The sequence below is a fragment of the Bombus flavifrons genome, chromosome 7 (assembly GCF_040668555.2).
Source record: "Bombus flavifrons isolate JBK064 chromosome 7, iyBomFlav1_principal, whole genome shotgun sequence".
NCBI lineage: Eukaryota > Metazoa > Arthropoda > Insecta > Hymenoptera > Apidae > Bombus > Bombus flavifrons.
Window position 1 is genome coordinate 5618542 of NC_138448.1, and position 15640 is coordinate 5634181.

At 35.2% G+C, this 15640-nt stretch overlaps 2 protein-coding genes across 5 annotated transcripts in view; one reads left to right on the forward strand and one right to left on the reverse strand.

Annotated features, from left to right (window-relative positions):
* Nucleotides 1-15640, reverse strand: part of Cep290 (Centrosomal protein 290kDa) — a 170864-nt gene that overhangs the window by 117619 nt on the left and 37605 nt on the right. The window lies entirely within an intron of this gene.
* Nucleotides 1-15640, forward strand: part of cysu (peroxidase homolog) — a 34207-nt gene that overhangs the window by 639 nt on the left and 17928 nt on the right. For all 4 annotated transcript variants that reach the window (XR_011173597.1, XM_069116908.1, XM_069116909.1 and 1 more), the window contains exon 2: nucleotides 7367-7567. Coding sequence is in view for 3 of the 4 variants with exons in the window: in XM_069116908.1 (XP_068973009.1) it covers nucleotides 7367-7567 (201 nt within the window). In the remaining variant the exon portion in view is untranslated. The remainder of the gene's footprint in view (nucleotides 1-7366; nucleotides 7568-15640) is intronic.

Sequence of the window (15640 nt, forward strand, 5' to 3'; positions counted from 1 at the left end):
AAATTAATACAATTTTTATCTAAGTAGAAATATGATCATTGTTTGTAACATACGAAATGCCGGATTTTGATGATATCAATTTTCTGAAGCTCCTTCCTTTCGTAAACATTTTTCACTTTTCGAGGATCATTTCATATGTCGCCCTAGAATCGAGAATTTCCTTCTTCGTACGTGATTTTAATATTTTAATTTCTACGCGTATAAACATATATATAAATCTTTTAAATATTTACACGTATCATTACATATAAATGTATATAAATCTTGTTTGGGATTCAGCGAAATATGACTTATTAGAAATTAAATATGTCATATGTTACTACTTCTATATCAATCTACTTCCATCGCATCACTTCCATCGTAATCATCATTACAAGTACAATAATATTAACTTACATATTAAAGTTTGGTAGTTCTCATGTTAGAAAGATTCGTTCTATTTAAAAAGTAATCACTAAGACATTAGATGTTTCGTGTTTCACGTTGATACTTTAATGTTAGAACATTAGATGAGATATCGATGAGAAGAAAGCTTGGCTTTTCTCAATAGATCCTGTTAACGTTACTCGTAATCGTTCATAAAACAAATTAATTGCTAGAATGTTCAAAGGATTCTACCAGTTCGTTCAGCTAAAAGCGAGGAAATTAGTCAACGTATACCTCACTAGAACAGCACAAATTTTCGAGTATATTTGTCCCCTTTCTTCCTCTCTCAGTCTCATTATTAGTCGTTTTTAAAACGATCTGACCATTAGACTATTAAAAGGATACCTCCTTCAAAGAATAATCGCTGAAGAATAAGAGAAAGCTGTTTGATTCGCAGCTGAAAAGAAAGATTGATATCGCTGACGGTAATGTATATCTAAAAGAGCAGTAATAATGATGTAATCGTTACAGTGTTAGCGTCATGTTTAACCTAAAGTCTTCAAACAAAACAACGTCTAAATAGTCTACTTACACTTCACAATTACCATTCGTGGAAATTAACGACCGATAAACGGCGCTCTCTTGCATCCATGTTTAAAGTATTGCGTTTTTCAATGCACGCATAATGAAAGCTGAACTCAGCACGAGAACAATTACAATTGCCCCCAAAAATGCATTCTGGCGTAATCCATAATTACGGTTAATCACGAGCTGACTGCTTTAAAGGATCGCTCTATTTTCAATGCAGTTCCGTTCAGTCAGAGAGAAACACGATAAAAGAAACACGATTCAACGATGACACAATTGTCGAAGGGGCTGCTGCGATAAGGAGGCAGCTTCATTTTTCAATAACTCGCGTAAACCAACAGAAATCGATGTAAAGTTAAATTACTTTCTACAAATGTGATTTAAGTTATCAGTGATCAACTAATATTCGTAGTAATAAAATTTCTAACTATTTTGAGTATGAAAGCTCTAACTTTCTTTCTCTTTCGATAAATATAATTGAAGATTACAAGGGAAAAACGTGATAAATCGTATTTCTTATTTTTTGTGGAGAAGCAATATAATTGAAAATGAAATATGTATCTTTTTAAACATATCCTTCGTCCGCTCCAAAATTTAAAAAATATTGTTCGACGTAATAATAAAATGTTACAGATACAAGACATTAAAGTATTACTCTTTTTATTATACCTTGTTAATTATACGCTTGACTTCGTCAAGTATTCGGTTCTTTTTAAGAGACATCTTTAAACTTAATAAGTTGTTTTATAATTTTTAATTACGTCGTATTAAAATTCTCCCGTTTAATGATAACGTGATATTAAAACCAGGAAACGAGCAAAAGTGTACTTAACATGTTTCTCTCCTGCGATATTTAATTTAAATATGGCAGCTGGCTCTTGATTGCTGCGAAATCTTTCAGTCGTTCGTTTTCTCGGCACGTTTCCATCGATAACGAATTCACCAACGATCATGGAAATCGATTTTACGGTTTACACTTAGGGACAAAAACAAGCGGACAGGTAATGGAAATGGGTATCAATGAAGCTCATTCGAGTTAATATAATTAACTTTTATTTATTATTACATTTTGAAATTTTAGTACAAAAGCCTTTTGCGATTGATGCTTATCTTACCTAATTTCATCAATTTTGAATTAACCGATTTGCCGATTACAAATAACCGATCACATATCACTATAGTACGTGGATTATTTAGCAAATAATCGAAGTTAGTATTTACATTTGTGTGCAAATAAGCCGTTGTTTAACAAAACTTCACTGATACCTATTTCCATTACCTCTCCGCTCATTTTTGTCCCCGACTTTTATCCAAAAGGGCAACGTTAACGCCGGGACCGACGTATAATCTTATCGAGAGAAGAGCGCATCGCGAAATTGGATTCAATCATTCGTTGCATCGGGCTGGTAAGAAAAGTGAAAGGATCCGCGATAGACGCAGCGAGAAAGTAATCCACGATGTTTATCTCGATCGGACCTCTTATCGTAATCGAGTCTCGTACGCGTAACGCGTAATCTAACAGTGTTATCAGTCGTTTCTATCGGTAAACCGTATTAACGATTTTAATCTATAAGTGAAATTCAAGTGAAATTGTACGCGCGTTTACGCACTTTCACTGGTGATATGCACATAGCGGATGGTTATTTTGTTGGTACTCTTGTGAACTTGATTGAGGAAGCTTGAAGTAAATTTCAAACATTTACGCATTATAACGTAATTCATTATACGCATGTGATTTAACTTGAAACGAATCAAGTTAGAAATTTTGTCTATGTTGAGATTCACTGATTATAGAATGAAAGTATTTCGTTATTCGCACGTGAAAACAAAATCAATAAATTTTGAAAAATCCACCTAATTATTAGACCATGAACTTTTATGAAACTTCGTATTTTCGTGCAAGTAACTGTCGTTATAATCCTGTTCGGTTTGGTTCGAGTACTTGTAGTTTCGTATGTTTTCAGAGCCTGCTTGTCTCAACTTTACAGCTTTCGCTGGCTTCCGGTACGCCGCGCCGTACGATTTCTTACGTTTCTCGATCCGATTTCTCGGCGTTACGCGGTTAGAATACCGGGCCAATTTACGTAAATTGTCGTGATAACATTTACATATCTTCGTACGAAACAAAAGAGAAAAGATCAAACACGCTTCACATAAATATAATGGAATACAGCAATCCCTTTCTATGTTTAATCGACACAAAAATACGGGCAAATTAAATTAAAATCATCACAAATGACTAGACCGTGATTGCTTATGCTTAAAAAAGAGCGAAAATGAAACAATAGAAGAGGAGGCAGTGAAGTAGAAAATTAAATAATCGTCAGTCGTAGAAACTATTCTAGCGTTACAACGATGATCGTTACCATGACAAGGATGCTCTATTGTCGATCAGTTGTCCATTATTGATGTATTATCGATCGTGTTACCAACGATGTAACTGCGAGGTATTATACTTTGTTCGGTGTTGCGCTTCAGGGATCCGTTGCAGAGAGTTACGCCTCTGATTTCACAATGATTTCGTTATGAACTATTATTTATAGATATTTATAAAGAATTACAATCGCTCCATTACGCTGCAATCGTTGATTCCCCATTGACAAAGCATATTAGTCATTTCGTAATGATCGCTGAATGTTACGTGCAAGTGGGTGAAGAAACAGAAAGTTCGGCTCAATGCTTTCAGCTTATTTCTATTTCATTTTAGAAGAATATTTCCTGAACGTAACGATTTGTCTGATAAATGATATAACTACGAACAGAATAATTCTGCATGCAAACTCGCATAAGAAATGCGATACGAAATGCTTTAATACTCGAAACTCCCTTTGTAAAAATTTTCTTCGAAAATAATCAAGAATAAGTAACGTAATAACTTTTCGTTGAATAAGTTCCGTTTAAAAATGTTTCATCTACTCGTGCATCTAATTAGATTTCATCTGTAAGTCGCAGTTTTGTTGATAATTGCAGAAAAATCGTACGAGAGAAACACTAGCTTCTTTGCTTTCTGGTCACTTTGCGTGGCCTGCGGCACGGACGATACGTGCCGATGCTTAAAACCGGTCGCGACGCATTCGATTTCATAAGGTCTATTGACCGATTGCCTTTAGTCAATGACTCTAGCTGAACCGACGTGAATACGATTCGAGGAATCCCCCGTGAATCGTATCGAAACACCATAAATCTCGCAAGCGTAGCAGGTATAGATTACTCTAGAATCTAATGAATTCGTGGCTTGCGTCTTGTGACTTTTTCCCTGTGTGTTTCTTAGAGAAACGGAGGAGTAGCATGACAGAGATTCTTTGGCACGTGCATAAAATTGATAACATAGACGTAGGAGAACTTGTTGAAAAGCTATCTCGCTGGATGATTCCTAATGAAATCGAGTTAGGATGAGAGGTAATCGAGTTTGGTCAGAATATCTGAGCACAGGATGTTCAGCAAGGAGTGACGCATCCAAGAAACGTTCATCCAACCAAACACGCATTCAGAAAACAACATCAAAGTGAAATATACCATAAACTTTTTAAAGTAACTTTTTCAAATGCAGACATCAAGACACGTTGTAGTATCGTATAGTGACACAGAAATTGATTATTATTTTTCACTTTTAACGATTGAAGAAGATAAAGTTCATTTATCTTTCTTCATATGTAATTGAATATCGAAAACTTTGAATTTGTCTATTTCATATGCAAAGCTAAGCTTGTTGAAGAAGTCAGGTTTTAAAAACAATATTCCACAGAAGCTCCGTGTAAAAATTGACAAGCGCAAATTTACAAGAGAAATTTTACGCGTTCTGATTTTTTTTTATAAATAATTTCTTATATTCCTCTTCAACTTCTCGATCTTTTATACAAAATTTCAAACTTGACTACCGTATCAAGCATGCTGTTTTATTTCAAGGTATATCGCGAATACTTCATGTAATTCCCCGTTATACCATAGGGAACAACATCACCGTAGTGCAAATATACATAGTTCTCATTCCACCACGTATGCAGTTTCTTCATCCTGAATTCATGCATCGTCGGGAATGGGCGAGCACGTGCTCATTGCAGTAAGATATAAAAGCAGATTGATCTACATGATTTCATTTTTGCATTCATAAAAAAATAAAGCAACAGTATAAAATTACAAATTCTGAAGATTCTTTGAACCTCACGAAAGTCAAGGTATACTGCCGCGTTATTCATCGTCTTTCGAAATTGTGCAACGAGTAATCGATGGAAGAAACTACAATAATTACATAAATTCAGCGCCTAAGGTTTTGCTGGTTTATACATTTGCGGATCAATTTTCTGCTATGGAAACGAAATTAAAAAATAGATTATATCACGTTGGATTGATCGTTAGAGGCCAGATATGGAAGCTAAATGTTTTTCCTTTCCATTCTTTGACGTTTCGAGTTGGTAACGAGCAGGCTGAATTTCTAAACTCGATGTTTCAACTGGCAAACTGTTACATAATATCGATGGTATTCAAGTTGGCTAATCGGTAGTCGGCCTTACTAATTAATACTTTTATTTGAAAAAATCATTAAATACATGTTTTATTGCTTGTATTTGAAAATGTTTTTAAACGAGCGTGATTCACAGCTATGAGACATTTATGTTTGCTCCAGATCAGTCTAATAATACAATATTAAATAAAATAAATTCATATAATTATATCGTTCAAATTTCAAGCCAATATGAAAATGTGTATAAAAGTTACAAGATATTTACTGGAAACACATATTTGGTAAGAAATTAGTATACAGCATGTGAATAATCGCCTTAAACATATAATAAGCGTTAAATATGGTCCACTGAATATTAAGGTTTATTAATGCAATGGATAATTGATTGTTTAAATAATTTTGTGATGTCTGCGAAATATATTCTTGTACGAAATATCTTGCAATTTCAAAGTACATATATTCTCACATCTATTTCGAACTTCACTAACTTCATCAAATTTCAAAATGTTTCATACAGCAAACGTAATACATTCATGAAAGATGTCGAATAATTTCTCTAGCCTGTGTATGGTAATCTCAATTTACAATTGGTCATAAAGAATATAGCATCTTGCGGTGTATCTCATTGATCCTATAAACGGGCGAATTAAACGCGTGACGTTCTGCGCTAACGAAATAAACTGAAAATTCATCCAGGCTTATTATTCAACTCGTTCGACGAACCGATCAACACCGAGACAGACACATCAGACAGACTAATCCGAGCAGGTAATTGTCGGGGTTTTAGAATAAAAGGTGAATGTCCTCGGACCAGTTTTCCATCTGAATATAACGTAGAAACGAGCGCAATGCATAATTTTCGATGAAACCAACGAGAAAATATCACTCGGTTACAGTTATACGTACACGACCGCGATAAATAAATCGACACTCGGTTGCCTCCACGTCCAAGGTGGACACATTCTCCCGAGACTTGGTCGAAACCAATGTTACTTGGAATAGAATGGAACAACAAGCATTTGCATCCGCTTTGCAATGTAAATAAAGCACGTAGTAATTGATCGTTTTTCTCGCCAATCATTTTTTACTTTCTAATCCCACGATCATAATCGTTTTTTAACTTCCTCAAGTGTTACATTTACGTTGCCATAGCGAAGTTTCGAGCTACTCTTTTCAAACCTAATCCTTTGTAAGAAGATTATGAGAGTATTCTGATCGTTCATAAAGGCCAATAATGACGTTTCCATTGCTTTCATTAGCTGTCTATTTGTCTACCTGCGTGTTGTTGCGAAAATTTCCACTTAAACGAAGAAATTTACTCCGAAGAACTGTATTCAAATTAATTTCCACCATGGCATTGCCAAATTAATTTATCTTCCATTAATATTTACCTAGTCACCATCAAACTTCTAACAATCGCAGATTTCATTAAACCAACGTGTAATTCACGTGTAATTCCCTAAAATTTTAAATCCGGTTCTAAGAATCTTTCGATCAACTCATAACGAAAAAGATCAATCTGGAACACGAGTAACTATCTACTGTCATAAATATCTACCTAACCTATGTAAATTACCCTTTCTAGTCATTCATTACCCATTTATATTTTATATTTATTATTCCAAAGAATGATATTTCAACGATTCGTAACTATGTACATTGCTTCCAAATTACTTATCATAAGTATTTACTAAACCTAACTTCCTAAATAATAAATTGTTGAAGCAAAATCTACACTTTACTAAAATTGAAAATCTAATTCAAGAATTCAGCAACCCTTAACGCAAAAATCGATTACGAAATACCATGAAAGGGGTGTGAAACAAAGTGATTCCCAACAGCCGCAAACACAGGCTACAAGCGATTTCGGTTGAATATTCGGCCGTGATTGGTTCGCGATATAACCCCGATGCCACAGAGAAGATAATCGTCGTTGTTACAATGTTGCAGATCCGTGATAGGGCGGACACGATCCGCGATAATCGGGCTCTTGCTGCTACTGGCGACCTGGCGAAACAACGATAGCTGCGACGGCCTGCAATATCAGCCGGTCGAGGTTTATGCAAACGGCGATGACTGCGCGTTGATCCTCAGCGGGCCAGGGAGGACCAGCGTCTTCGATTACACATACAATTTGCTACGTGGTTCCTTGTAAGTAACGTTAATATCACCGCAAATACGTATACACGACGTATAATACACGCGAATGCTTTGATACTATTTCGAACAGGATTATTCGACTATATATGTAGAGTGAGGTAAACTCGAGCGAACCGCCGTGGGCGAAGATTCTTTTGCAGTTGATTTATTAGCCGGTGCTCTGGGTACATATCTATATTAGTTTGTTACGACATTCTCCTTAGAGGGTTCGAAGAATGTTTACCGTGATGGGACGTTTCTTATGTTTGAAAAGATTATGTTGTTTCGACGGAGATGAGAATTGGAAATTAGACTGTTACATTAAACCGTCAAGATTCGTTTTAATGTTTCTTTTTAGAGAGATATTGGGATATTGGAAAACGTAGACAAGTATACGTTCTTGTCTAAGCATCGCTAGATTGGTTTAAGTCACTAGATTAATTTCAAATATGTAATTATTTAACGTTCAATACAATTTGATATAGAACGTAGAATGTAACTCATCACCGCATATTTTACAATCTTGCAAAGAAATAGATTAATATGATATACGATTGCAATAATAATGTGAAACTCATAAAGAACCTAATAACAGATCAGACGTTACGAATCCGACACGATATCCATTGCAATAAAAAAAAGAGATATTTAACGAGGGTTAAACACTCAAATACCATATGTATCACACAAACAGATCCAGTAAAATCTCCTTTCAATCGGCAGAAGTTTGAGGCAAAAGAGGCATACTCTAACCCCAAGGCATATCTTACGATGTGTAATATTGCAATTATCGCACATTTCTCCATTGATTACAATCTTAATTATAGCTCGATATTAAATCCGGCAATTTGTCGATAAAGAGTTAACGATCGCCGCTGGTAAGCTCGTTGTTACGCGATATTTTCCTTGTACCGATCCTTCCACCCGATCTCTGTTACCATGGTACGTTCATAAGGCACGTGCAACGTGTAATTATGTCCTTCGGACGTTTCACGTGGCTTCGGGTTGGCCGAATTAAAGCATGATCTTACACAAGATCTGCAAGACCTCCACCGATATTTTCGAGGTCTAGAGAAAGCAGGAACAACAGTCGATGGCGACTGAACTTTCACTATCCATCTAACCTTTGTTGCTGAGATAATATTAGATTACTATCGCACAAATCACCCAGCGAAATATCTTTCTTAAACTCTTCCCACATAGCGGATCATGTATGTCATAAACCAAACTTTCATTCACTTCCTGTTATATATATATATATACATGTGTATACAAGGTGTGGCCGATTAACACGCACAAGCGGGCACGAGGTAATTCCTTGTGAAAAAATAAGGACAAAATATGGAACAAAAGTTTGTCACTTAAGCTTTAGCTTTCGAGAAAATCGAGTTCGAATTTGTTTAGTTAAGAATCGATCTAGTACTTACATGCGTATGATAAATTTTCAAATTTATTTTTTCGGACACAAATTTTATTCTGCATTTTCGACTTATTTTCACATGTAGAATGACCTGCCGCCGATTATTTAGCCCCGTCTAGTCCGAAATTAGTCACGTTTAAGAATACTTGATAAGTTTTCAAACTCGATTTTCTCGCAAACCAGGACTTAAATGGAAAAATTTTATTTTATCGTAAGGAATCACCTCGTGTGGCTGCTTGTACATGTTACTGTACAATTTAAGATATCTGCTATATACATATAGTTATTAGATCTACTATTTATTATTGGTATATCTTGTTAATACATTACGATGCTATTACTTCTTTGATTGTTTATTATTTCTCTGATAAATGGTATAATTCCTTCTACGCTTGGAATATTTAATTATTTTGTTCTTGGGATTAATTCAACATCCTCCATACAGGGTGGTTGGTAACTGGTGGTACAAGTGGAAAGGGGGTGATTCTACGCGAAAAAAGAAGTCGAAAATATAGAATAAAAATTAAAAAAAAAATTTTTTTTTTCATTTTTCCATCGAGACAACGATCTACAGTGAGATCCGTTGTAACGTACCGCACGCGTACCGAACGAAAATTCAAAGTCGATTTTCTCGAAAACAAAGCCTCAAACGAAAAATTTTTATTCTATATCTTCGACTTCTTTTCTCGCGTAGAATCACCCCCTTTCCGCTTGTACCACCAGTTACCAACCACCATGTATAATTGTATGGAAACCTCGAATAAAAATCTATAGCATATTCTGGTTAAAGTTGAATCAACAATGAAGTACGATGTAACGTGGAGCACGAGAAGCACGTTAGATGTTTGAAACTCATGGAACAATGTACCTTAAAAACTGTTTTTCCCAAAATTTGCTAAATAAGTTTTAGATTTTCATTGGAATTTTCCTTGCTATCCAAAATGCTAAAATATTACCTTGCTACGATCCTCTAGTTATCATATGTATTTCAGCCTTGATTCCAGTTCAGCAAACAAAAGTAATAGCATTTGTTTCACAACTGTCCGCCTCATGATAACTTTAACATAGTTTAATCGAGTTACTGAACGCTTGATAATGATTTATCATAGCAAAATAAAATGTTCACTTCTGCAACATGTAACCGTGAGAACACGTAATGAGAGCGTACCGTTACACACCATGGAAAACTTGATCTCCTTTTGTTTATCGATGCGGATAATACAATGAAATACTGTTGTAACTACTAGTTACAGAACCTTGAAACGAAATATGGAGCTGTACGGTGTTTCTTGACATTTTAAGAAAGTAAGAACGACGGAGATCGTTCGAGGAGAAGAAAACGATGAAATGGCTATGAAATTGACGGGAAAGAGATAAAGTTGTTGCGTTATTCATGATAATTATTATAGAGACTCGTCTATTTCCTGACAGATATACAACGACCACTGGTACATGAATTATTAATAGGAAACCGATAACAAGCAGACAGAACTTGCTGATCAACTTTAAGCTACTGTCTCTGATTATAATACAAAAGGTGATCGTCGTTTTAAACAGGTTCAGAAGATATCGTCATTCGAGATGCTCCACGAAACTTGGACATGTCTATTTTCAACATATTTACGATCTTCACTTTTACTATAGCTAGCTTCTCAATATTCGTGAAAGTGGAAATGTATCACGTGATTGAATTCGTATAAAATATACGAAAGTATAAGGGTGCTTGTAACAGGTAGTTTGGATAGTTTGAGACTCTATAACGAGTTATAATCCATCGATTGGTGTGAGTCTAAGGGAAACAGAACGTAATAGAAATGAACGAGTATTGATATTTCTAGATGCAATAATATAATCATAATTATTGAAAATGTAAAGATATGTTGTCACGACATTACTAATAGGACAGAAGAACACGAAGATCGATATTCTAAAAATTCTTATTGAGAAAGAAACTATACGTGAAATTATTAAACGAGGATTATATCTTGAACTATGTATGTCTATATCATCAATGAAATTTTACAAGTTATAAGTTACAAGTTATCGACATCGATCAATTCTGTTGCATAACGTCAACAAATTTGGTAATAAGACAAACAACGTTTCGCAAGTAAATTTTACAAATTACGAATAATCTGATTGCGTTGGTTGACGTAAGATTGCAAAATTATAAGAAATCAATCTATGATTTATAATTAAAAACACGACGTTAGCGAATTATTCCACAAGAGGACCTAGAATCTCAATGGAACAAGAAAAGTACTTTTCTTTCTCGTCCTAATAGTTAGAAAACTACTGCAAGAATAATGAGTGACATTTCTACGAGGAGTTTAAGATCTCTGATCGAACGTCGCATTATCTACAAACATAACGACGTACAAATCGTCCAGGAGATTCCTGTTGCTTTGCAAACATCTTGCCTAACGCGAAATCGATTTATTAATCCCATTTCTGGACGAAGATTCACGAGACGCTGTATCGTCGCGACAGAGCATGATTCTGTCAGTTCTAACGAGGCATAATGCGATTGCATCGTTTCCTCGCAATTACCAGATTCGAACAGGCTACGCGTGCCCGTGTACCCCATAAACGTTATTGCACGTTAACGCGAACGAACGTGAGTTGTCGGCGGCTCGTGCAGTCACGATTAAATCTTCCGATCGCGAAAAAAAAAGAAAACCGTCACGGCTATTCGTGATCCTTTTGCGGACGACCGCTAATAAAACACGACAGATCTGCGTGGGATAAAAGGAAGCAACGATCCGGTCGCGAATCCGCCACGTTCAAAGATGTAACGAGGATAATTAGAAAGTTCCATGCAATCATGCGATCTGATAATGATGCATTGTGAAAATTTACTCAGCAACGCGTATATTACCTTTCCTTCTGCTTCGTTTTTAAAAATAATGAAACCTTACTTTCCAATTTTCGACTTTCTGTATTTTTTCTTTTTTTGTAAGATAATGGAAATTTTCCAATGGTTGGAAAAAATATTTGCACACGAGCTTCATTCTCTAACGAAACGTCTTTTTATCAGATTGTACATTTCAGTTCTAGAATATAAATTTTGTATACTTAAAGGAAAATACTTGATGGTGTGAAATTTAACACACTTGGCCTTAATTAGAAGGTATGTAGAAACAGTCGAAAGTACGTAGAAATACATTTTGAATACGAGAAAGTTTGGTTGCTTTTTATCGATTCCGAGCGTGTCTTGTACAATTTGGAAAAATTCTAATTATTTTCAACGGTAGATCTCTTAGAAAGTTCTCACTTTTGAAAATTCCAGTTCTGTATGATGATAGTTGAGTTCCAAGCCTATAATAATATCCACAAGCGATCCGATAGTATGCTATCTGTTTACAATTACAGAATGCACGTGTAACGACACGATATTGCACGGTATCTGCTCGCTGGAATCCATACGTTTGTCTAGGGAGGATAGAAGCTGCCCGAGGACAAGATATAATGGCTCACGGCTGAGAATGCAGCAAAACGAAACACGCGACCTATCTGTGCGTTACACTTGCACTTACTAACCTCGGTGAAAGCCAAATCGACACATGATCACGCGACTCGAATATTTTCGCAAGATATCGCCGTTACGGAGCAATGAGCCCGGTTAAAAGAATTTTCCCGAAGAATTTCCACGTCCACGGTACAATGCTCCTGATTAACGATATCGCGACGTTGTTTGCTTCTATCAAATCGACGTTTCGTTAAAAATTAACGAGACAGTTCGTTCCAATCCTCTCGATCTTTCTTTGGAATTGGAAATCTGTGTATTTCTGAGAAACTAGAATTACACGATCGTCTATAAAAATGATAATTTTCCACTTTGATTCGGGATTTATGAAGCAATGATAGTTACAAATAAAATAATCTTATACTGCGGTAAATAGAATAGAACTGTTATGCGCATAAACGAGTCTCTTTAGCGATTCGTTAATAATCAAACGTTTCGTATGTTTCACAATCTAATAACAACACGCAAAAGCATATGCAAGTGGTTAAAAGTAATTCATCTATATATAATAAAATTATATAACATTAGCGTGAATGAGTGGAATACTATGCACAATACGTTATTTACGCAGAAGCCGATGTATCATTATAAGACTATCATCATCAATATCAATCATTTGACTTCTGGAAAGCAAAAGGACACTAATCATACACTTTGCTACTAAACATGAGAGATTTGTATATACACAGAAAGCAGACTTAACATACGGTATAAAGTTTGATTTCTAAGTAGCTCGTGTGATGTAGAGGACAGTGAATGTTTTAATAGTAGCACTGACATAATATGTCACTGGCACAATGGTGTACTAAGAGACGGGCAGAGTTAAGGATAATTTTTCTTGGTCACGAGAATATGTGGAAAACATCGATTCGGTTATCGATACTACCGTTAATATTCAGCCTTGTACAGCGATACTCTGTCAGCTGATACTGAATGGAATAGAAAATCTATAGCTTGTGCAATTAATACGGAGATCGTGTTCCTGGTCTCGTTACGTCGACAATGAATATTCCGTAATGCGGTGTAACTTTTCAATTTATATTCTATGAATGTGGTTCGTTCCCGTTAGTCTTTGCACAAGGCATGTTTATGGAGCGAGTTAAAGAGACAAAATAAGTTACGAAGTATCGGTAAAATAAAGGAAATAATGGAAATGAAGGAAAAGAAATTGAATTGAAAGGGAATTTGAAGAGCGAAGAATTTTTGAACGCGTACGAGTCAGTAGAAAGGAAAACAAATCTATAAATACAGCTGGAAACTTTCGTATAAATTGCTCGAGCATCTTATCTGTTAATTATTTCTTCAAAAAGATTGATCTTTTTTACGATAAATAGATTCTTATTTTTATATTGTTTAAAGTAAATCACAAGTTCATATTTTCTGCAACTTTTCTGTTCTAACAATTAGACGCAGTTTCAATTTATCAAAGATAGTGCAAGCGTGTTCAAAATGTGCAGCAAACCGTAGCTGCATTTTGTAATATACTTCATACCCGTTCACACGTAAGACTTAACATACTCATTTCTCACTTTACTCTGTCCTCATACCGAAAGTACGTATCGTTTACTTCTGTAGTCGACTGCCAGAAATATATGAACACGATAAATTTAAGGCGAAATACATTAAAGAACGTTCAAAGTATTTCGCAATTTTCGTTTGAAAAACATCTTACGAATTACTGTTAACAATTCTTTTTAACTAATACCAACAACATCGAAATTATTAGTTCCAAATGAAACGTTTCGTTGTTTATTATACACGAAGAGGAAATATTTTACAAAGAACACAGTCAGAGACATTCTAAGTCTAAAAATTTGAAGAGATGTTTGAAGAAAAATGGTTCAAATGTTACGTTAAAAGGGAAACGATGGCAATAAAATATAATTCGTCGCGAATCGACATCTTCGTATTGATTACAGCGGACACTTAATGATATTTATGTAACGTATACGACGCTAGAATGTTTCTGTTAAATCGCAACTAAAAGCACTTTCTACTTTAAAATTGCTCTCGGCTTCGTTACACTATACGAAATGCAGTCCATGTAAGCCATTAAATGAAGGAAACGCGTTTTAAACGTGACTTTTCCTTCTAAGAATCCAGCGTAATCAAAGCAAGTGAATATGCAGAGATTGTTTTTAACGTGGTTGGCTATACGTCGCGTGTTATCACGAACGTTATAACAATACCTTCCTTTATAAAAATCGATAGAAAACGATTGCTTTTCTTAGAGAATCTTTCAGCGTATAGGAACCTATTAAATTATTTGGAAAGTTCGCAGCATTTTCTACAGTTAATTTATTCCATTATAACTCGACATCATAAATTTGATGAAACTCGAAGAGAAAAATCTAATTGTTAAATGTATTATCGGTCGATAGAAAAGATATTTTCCAACCAGAAAGAAATCATCTTAAATTCCTAAGATTTAATACCCTCTTATGACGATTTGTTTAAAATGTATATTTAGGTAAAGATATAAGAAAGAAGCGGAAGGTTATCAAGAAAAATGGCGTGCAAAACGCGCTAATTCCATAAAAATAACGAACTCCTTCATTTCCATTTTCACTATGTAGTTTCCAAGCAAATGAATATTAGAAGGAAACACCGTAAGAACATCGTAAAAGTCCAATTACCACGATTAGATAATTCGCGATTTTAATAATCCATTTCCTAATCTCATATTTTCACAATGTTTCTGTCTGCGGGCCTTGGAAAATTGGCGCGAATAATAATTTATTAAACGTAGTAGCATACAAGTTATTAGACCAACCGCTATAACGCGAAATTACGCGGGAATGTGTTGTGTTGCAATTAAATTCAGAACGACCCTCAAGTGCATTCTCGCGAATACTTTCAGCGTGTTCCCCATTACTCTATTTAATAACGATTGTGACAGGATAATCTGTGGGAAAACGTTCCTGAGCACAAGTAGATTTCAAGGCACAATTTACGAACACCATATGAGCGACAAGAATCTTAATGAAGTTTCACGGTGGCGCATTCGAGCCGTTTAATTGATACACTCCATAAGAAGATGCAATTTTAAGACGACGTACCGAAGAAAGTAACAACCAATTTTGTTGAAAGATCAATCATATTTGGTAACTTCGATGATCAAAGGAAGAGTGAATTAAGA